This window comes from Gadus macrocephalus, chromosome 16, assembly GCF_031168955.1.
Source record: "Gadus macrocephalus chromosome 16, ASM3116895v1".
Classification (NCBI taxonomy): Eukaryota; Metazoa; Chordata; class Actinopteri; order Gadiformes; family Gadidae; genus Gadus; species Gadus macrocephalus.
In genome coordinates, this window is record NC_082397.1 from 24,527,500 (window position 1) to 24,535,397 (window position 7,898).

The window sequence follows — 7,898 nt, forward strand, 5'->3', positions numbered from 1 at the left end:
AAAAGCCGTAGCCTCTCTTTATTATGATTTCCTTTGGTTACGGTTCCCAGCATTGTTTTAACTAAGTGATGAGAATGCGCTGGGGTCTGCAAGGGGTCTGAGACAGAAAGTGGTTTCTCAAAGAAACGGGTTACCCAAGGATGTGATTGAGGTCAGCTGCATCTTCTCACCTCGTTGAATCCATAGATGTGTAAAAGGTTGAGACCCTGTTGAAACCTTTCCTTCGTGCGGGAAATCCATTTAGCACAGCTACTGTATGTAGTCGCTTCTCACTAAGCAGTTGATTCAATTCCCCCAAGGATAAATCTAGAGCACCACATCCTGGAAGCAGAGGCGTGGCTGAGCCTGCGGTGTGTGTACATGACTGAGCACTTTTCTACAGGCCTTGTATCCAGGAAGACTTACCCTGTTTACGAAGAAGTCAAACCGGGCACTTATTGAATTACCGCTTTCACTGCTTACTGGGACACGGCCCTGAATGACGTAAGTCTCTGAGTTATGAGCAGACATAAAATCCAAAAAAGATCTTACCACGACGGGAAGAGCAGATGGTAAAACATTCCCAGAGAAAGTTACAAACGTGACCAGTAAATGTACTGGCTTCTCCAATGCATACCTCTGCTAGGTATGGCTTCAAGTTCTGTCTTATTTTGTGTGTGTGTGTGTGTGTGTGTGTGTGTGTGTGTGTGTGTGTGTGTGTGTGTGTGTGTGTGTGTGTGTGTGTGTGTGTGTGTGTGTGTGTGTGTGTGTTCGCTCTCAGGGCGACAGTGGGTTTACCAGACCTGCACTGAGTTTGGATTCTACCAGAGCACAGACTCCCCTAACCAGCCCTTTGGGGGCTTCCCCCTCACGTGAGTGTGTCGGCATCATATGGTGGTATTCTAAACTGTTTCTACCCTCTGACGACATCGTGGCCAGTTGGCTGAACATCGAAAAAACATTTACAATAAGGTGAAGGATTGCAGTTCTTAAGAAGTAGGTAGGCTCAGGCTCTTCTTAAAGAAGCCCTCAATAATCAAAATACAACACTAGGGTGGCAGTAGGCCAGGATATCAGTTCTGTAGCTACAACTCTAAAAGAAAGGCCATTAAGGGGTCAGACCTCAAAGCTTTGGGTTGCAAATCCTAACTCCTAATAGAAAGGACAAGTTGTCTGTGCTCAGAGCCCTGAAAGCTGCCCCTGACCTCCTCAGATACCACGTGGAGCAGTGTGCCCAGTTCTACAATGTCAGCGCAGAGACCCTGGCCCAGGCCGTGGCTCAGACCAATGAGTGCTACGGAGGCTACAACATCCGCACCAGCAGAATAGTGTTCCCCAATGGGGCCATCGACCCCTGGCATGCCCTGGGGGTCACCCAGGACATCAGCCCTGAGCTCCCAGCCATCCTCATCCAAGGTAGAGACACCGGGAGCTGAGCATGAATTATAGATAGGAAACACGATAATACTCAATCAGGGCCTGCATCAATCATCAATATGATTAAAGTGATTTTACAGGATCTAAAAAATTTAAAATAACGAACATATCACAGAGGGTGGATCCATCACATACCTGCCGAATACAAACCATCAATGTCAGAAAAATATCCAAAAGTATATTAATAGTAGGGCTGTCAAACGATTTTTTTTTATTGAGATTAATCGCATTGTATTGGCGAGTTAACTCAAGATTAATCGCACTTTTAACATTCTATTTAAAATCCACTTCAATTGAATTAAATGAGATTATCAAATGGAATGACACATTATCATTCATACAAAATGTACTTTATAAGCTGAAACTAGACCAAGTTGTCTTTTTTTTTTATTTTTTATTCACTCATTGTGGGATGAATATTACATTTACGGAACAGCAAAGATTTGGGAATTGTAAACAGGCACTTTAATTAGTACAATTGTAAACCAACAGTTACAAGTGTAGTTAAATTCAAGTTAAATTCGCTCTCTCCGTCTCTATCTCTCCCCTCTCCCCCTCGATCTCCCCCCCTCTACTTCATTACACTGTGTACCTCTCTATCTATCCCCTCTCTTCTCCCCCCTCTCTATCTCTCCCCCCTCCCTCTATCTCTCCCCTCCCTCTATCTCTCCCCTCCCTCTGTCTCTCCCCTCTTCTCCCCTCCCTCTATCTCTCCACGTCTACTTAATTACACTTTGTGCCTCTCTACCTCTCTCCTCCCTCCTCTCTCTCCTCTCTCTGTCCCCCCTCTCTATCCCCCTAATCTGTTTCAAACACTGGATACCAGGGACCGCCCACTGTGCCAACATGTACCCAGCAAGATGCCAGGACCTCCCCCAACTGGCTCAGGCCCGGGACCATATCGGTGTGCTGCTCCAACATTGGCTGAAGCAGTGACCCACAGGTCCCCCGACCAACCATGAAAACCATGAGAAAATCACATTTTCATTCACCCTGAAACTGCTGAGCTGATGGTACCTGGCAAAATAAGCACTCTAAGTGTGTCAGATTTAATGGGTCAGCTTATTTCAATGTTTAATCCTTGAGTTCTATTTTTGTCCATCTTTGTCCATTTTTGTCCATCTTGTCCATCGTCTCAATGTGAGTTTTCCATAAAGGTTCTCATTTGCACTGAAGCAAATGGAGAAGTAGCTCTGGAGAGAATGTCCAGAGTTAGGAAACGGCCAAATGTCTTGTCAGTGACGATAACAATTCAAATTGAGGAACTGTAAGGGATCATGTCGGTTGTCTCAGGCCCCGTCCATACGTAGCCGAAACGGGCGAAAACGATCTGGTTTCGTTTTATGCGGTTGAGTAATATCTCCGTAAAGATGGAGTCATTGCGAAACCGCATAGAGCTGTAGAAACGCTGAAGTAAATATTCAAGGCGCTGGTTCTCCACAGAAAAAAGTGGAGCGCATCAAGTCTGCGCGCATACAGCCTGTATGTATACAAACATTCAGTCTCGAGGAGATTCAACCTTTTAAATTGAGCAGAAATATTTTTTTAATGCACAGTTAGTAATTACATTTATCAAGGGGCTTTATTTAAAGCTACAAAAAGAGTACAAATAAAATAATAAATAATAAATTCAAGGCAAATTTGACGTCCCCGAGCTGGTGGGGGGCTAATGACGTCATCGTCTGCGTTTCAGGAGTCCACACAAATTCTAAGACGAAGCCGCATAGGTCCGGATAGATTTGTAACCACCTCCGAGGGTGGTTTCAGAAATGTGCAGTTTCGGGCACCGCATTCGCCGGCTCCGTCTGGACGGTCGGCCGAAACGCACAAGACAATACGGTTTCACCCAAAAAAAAATTGGCCTGAGTTTTTTGGCCTGAGGCCCCGTCCACACTCAGCCGTTGTTTGGGTGAAACCGCATAAGTCTTGTGCGTTTCGGCCGACCAGTGCCCGAAACCGCACATTTCTGAAACCACCCTCGGAGGGTGAAAAGCCCCCCCCTTGATAAATTGAATTAATAACTGCACATTAAAAAGTATTTCTGCTCAATTTAAAAGGTTGAATCTCTTCGTGACCTCGCGCAGGCTGTATGCGCGCAAGCTTGATGCGCTCCACCTCTTTCTGTGGAGAACCAGCGCCTTGAATATTTACTACAGCGTTTCTACAGCTCGATGCAGTTTCGCAATGACTCCGTCGTTTTCGCCCGTTTCGGCTCCGTGTGGACGGGACCTCAGTGTGTGAATGTGTGTATGAAGTGTTTAGCTTCTGCTAAATACCCTAAATGTAAACGGTGATATAATAGGATGTGTTAATCCCTCTATTCGATTGGATAATGCAGGAGACAAATCTATGCCACTGAACATGGCGGAGAGGGACGGATCAAGATGCTGTGTGTTGCACTGGTGTATAAACCAATCCAGTCCACATGGGCATACTTCTGTAAACCCCCACGACTGCTGCATGATAGGTTGATGATAAAAAGCAGACTCTTTCTTAAAGCATCTCTATAGAGTCAAGTAGCAGTTGAGTTTCTCAATTAATAAAAAGGTACTGTTATTAGTTTCACTAGTTGGCTTGTTGTCACTCTATCCAATGGTTCCCCAGCCGCGGTCTCATTAAACCAAAGTCTAGTGTGGCTCATGTGACCGAAACCCTGGATGACCTGCCAGATGATGGTGTGCTATGCAGCGTCATACTGCCCGTGTTGGGGAATGAACACATGCAGAGTGGTCTGCTGGGCAGGAAACAGGATGGTATCGCCACAGGAAGCCTGGAGGCGCTCTTCCTGACAGACGGTGTGTCATGGGTTTGGGCTTCACGTGTGCATTTACAATAGACCCTTTCACAGAGGGTACATCTCTCATCTTCACTCATTTCAAAACTAATCATGGCTGTGTATTAGGGCACAGGTATTAGACTAAACTAGTGAAGATAACACAGCATGGACCTGTGTTTATTTAAAAAAGACCCTCTGTGGCAAGGGTTTGGTGTGCTGCTGGCATACGTCACCAGAGCATAACGCCAGAGGCACCTTCCACAAGCCTGGAGCTCTTTGTATTGGACTTTGTATGTGTCCTCAGGCTTCCTCCATTGTAAGAGTGAGTGGTGAGATAGCTACTCACACGATCACTATGAACTATCATCATGAAGTAGACCTCCTATCCAAGGTGACTCATCATGTTAGCCCAAACAGGCCAAGAAGGTAAGGCTGAGACATGCTCTTGAACACTACAGGGGGTAGCTCTTAGACATTGGGGATTGAAAGCACAACATCTTGGCTGAAGGTTTCCTCAGTTTGGCTGCCATTATTGACTTAATTGTTTGATTTTTGGTCCTGTTTTATAGTCTTGTATTAATGCTTTAAAGGGGACCTATTATGCTTTTTCGACTTTTATGACCTATAAACGTTGTTATAATGATTGATAGTCATGTTTAACCATACTAAAGTGTCAAATAATGACGTACATGCATTTCGACGTATTCCCAGCTGACAGTCTGGACTTGCTGTGCAGAGCGCTAAACACTCGGGACAGCGTTTGCATTCACATGTTCACATTTCCGGGAAATCATCTACGTAGATGCACTCCTGCCGCGCCCCCATATGCCTGGTCAAATCTGCCCGCGCGTGCGCTTCAAGGAAGGTAACCAATCACAACGGAGTTGGGTTGGCAGGACGGGGGCGAGGGGGCGGAGAAGGACAAAACCGAGCGTTGACAGAGAATTCTGAAAGCGCCCAGATGAGAGGAAGAGTTTCCCGAAAATATACATCGTTTTTTGTGTATGGTTAAATATGACTATCAATCATTATAACAACGTTTTTAGGTCATAAAAGTCGAAAAAGCATAATAGGTCCCCTTTAAATATCCCATGGCATGCTACTTTATGCTTTAATATAGATATTAGTGGGCCCCCACGTGGTGCAGAATTACATCCTCTACGAGCTAGTCGCACATTGAGCTTCCCCCAAACGCGCCGTTTCGGTGTCTGTAGCTTTGATGCAAATGAAGGAGGAGAGAAGCGGGTCAAGGAGGAGGTTGGGGGTTTGGCCCTGAGCAGCTTGCGGCCACAGTACCATGCGTTCTGTTTACAGTGGATGTATCGCAATGGCGAGGCACACACAGCCTTTGTTCTGTATATATTCTAGAACACTCCGGGTGCTCCGGCGGGAGTCCTTGAGCTCTATATCTAAATAATATCATATAATACATAGATAACTATATCACATAATACATATTATCAAGGCCAAAAGCTGTGTGCGCCTCCAGACGATATTATGTATCACAAACGACTGCGTTAGTTTCTCCGACGTCTCTGGTTCTTCCACTTTCACATCTATCTGAAGTAGACCACACCGCACACTACCCGCTGCCGGCTGCCCGCTGCCGGCTGCCTGCTGCCGGGCGGTGGTGCTTCGCGGTGGTGGTGCCTTGTGGCAACGGGCGGCAGGCAGCGGGGCTCCGCCGGGAGACAATCGCGGGCAACATTCCCTTTCTCCTCCATGTCACAGTTCATGTACTTCAGGGAGTCAAAGCCAAAGTTCCCTCCCCCCCAATTCCATCTCAACCATGGCTGAGATAACCCCAACTAGTCTCGTTGTGGAAATACCAGAGACGTCAAAGAACCGACGTGTTATGCGCCATAACACCAACAGCAGAACGGTTATCCAAATAACAAAGTGTACAACACTTGCGTTACAGTTTGTGTAATCACACACACACACGTGACGCTCGCACGGTCGTAGCTCATTGTCTCATTGGTGGGCCAAATTCTCTGGGCGGGCAAGGCAGAGAAAGGGGAGGTATCTTGGCCCCTTATGACGACATATGGTGCCACATTACAAATCAGTGCGCCTGAGCTTCCATTTTTTCAAAGGCGAGCAGGATACCTACCTATTGCTCGTTTCAAACCGAACGCAAGTTTTAGCCACTTGGGGACGATAGGCAGGCTAGGGGAACTCATTTTAACGTTAGAAAACCTCAAAGTGAGATTTTCATGCCATGGGACCTTTAATGTAGGCTATGTTACGCACTTCGTACAGCCTGTCTGAAAAGTTCCTATATCAATAGCTATTACTTTTAGTACTTTTCGCTCAAATTCTAAAATATTATTCATCACAACAAACCTGCCCTATGACAACCATTACCAGAGGGGTATTCCACAAAGCCGGTTTTATCACATAACCCGGTAGGTTACCCAGGGTTTGCGGTAACCCTAGGTTTTCCGTTCCAAAATGAACACGTTATGTAAGTTAGTATAGAAACTTATGCTCTGTAACAAACCTGGTCGGAGAAGGTTTTGCGCAGGTTAAGTTTTGAACATAACCCGGCTTTGGGTATTTAAACCCGCTCTCACCGCAGATTTCAAGTGTTCACAATGGCATGCCCTCAATCAGGAGCTGGCATCACTTATTCTGCCAATGTTTGGCTCAACCGATACGTGTGAGTCTAGGTTTTCTCATATGAATGCCATCAGAACAAGGGCACGTTGCTCCATTACCTATGAGAAGCTGCATGAGTGTCTCAGGATGAGCCAAACTAGGCAAACAAGGCAGTGCAATCTTTCTCACTGACTCACTGGCTCAAAACGTCTCATATGTACAGTAGTTCTGTTTTGTGATGATTCAAACAACATTGTTGAATTCTAAATACGTGGCCAAAATACGTGAGAACAAAATCTTTTATAATGATACGATTAAAAGTGAAGAAGGAAGGAATGCGTCTGACAAGTTTATTCCATGTAGTAGTATTAAGTTAACAGTACTTTAAGTACGATTTATTTGTAGCGATTTATTCACGTAGTTTTACTCTGTGTGGCCCATGAACCCCCAGTGGTTTTCTTTTTCGGCCCACTTGTTAAGGAGGTTGAATAGCCCTGGCCTACATATTAGCCAACACTACCCAACGAGGACCTGGCCTCGGTTCACTCCAGACTATTTGCGTAGCCCTCAGTTTTTTGCAAATGGTTTCTCTCTATAATGTTGGAGATGCTGAGCACATCTCAGTCCTTTCAGATGACACCATCCACGTCGTCCGGACTAAGATTTCCATCGGCCTCCTATCATACGAAGAGCAATATTGGCTGAGTATGCCGAGAGGCGCTTACAACAGAAAGTATAAAATAGTCCGAACGGACTTGCATCCACTGGAGAATGTTCGATCGTAGCCTGCGGCTCCATTACAACCACTAATCCATCTTGATCTGTGAAGTTGATGAATAATCACTTATAGGTTTTCTACCCAGTTACCAAAAAAAAACATTTGGAACATTTGCGCTGTGGTCCGCACATGGTTTGCATGTGTTACTTCAAAGACAAACAAAATCTAAAATACAAGAAAAACAGAAAAACCTACATTCAACCAGTGGGGTACCCTCACATGGCCCTTGACTCTCTTAGGAGGTACCTCCAGGTACCCCCTCTATGCCATGGGCGCCCAGAATTTATGTATATCCCCAGCTCCTCCACCGGGGACAATTTGAGGGCC

The 7,898-nt window shown here is 45.6% G+C and overlaps 1 protein-coding gene across 1 annotated transcript in view; it reads left to right on the forward strand.

Moving 5' to 3' along the window:
• Nucleotides 1–3,981, forward strand: part of prss16 (serine protease 16) — a 46,453-nt gene extending 42,472 nt beyond the window's left edge. The window contains exons 7-9 of the mRNA XM_060075553.1: nucleotides 761–851; nucleotides 1,193–1,395; nucleotides 2,243–3,981. Coding sequence (XP_059931536.1) covers nucleotides 761–851; nucleotides 1,193–1,395; nucleotides 2,243–2,352 — 404 coding nt within the window. The 3' untranslated portion in view covers nucleotides 2,353–3,981. The remainder of the gene's footprint in view (nucleotides 1–760; nucleotides 852–1,192; nucleotides 1,396–2,242) is intronic.
• Nucleotides 3,982–7,898: the final 3,917 nt, after the last annotated feature.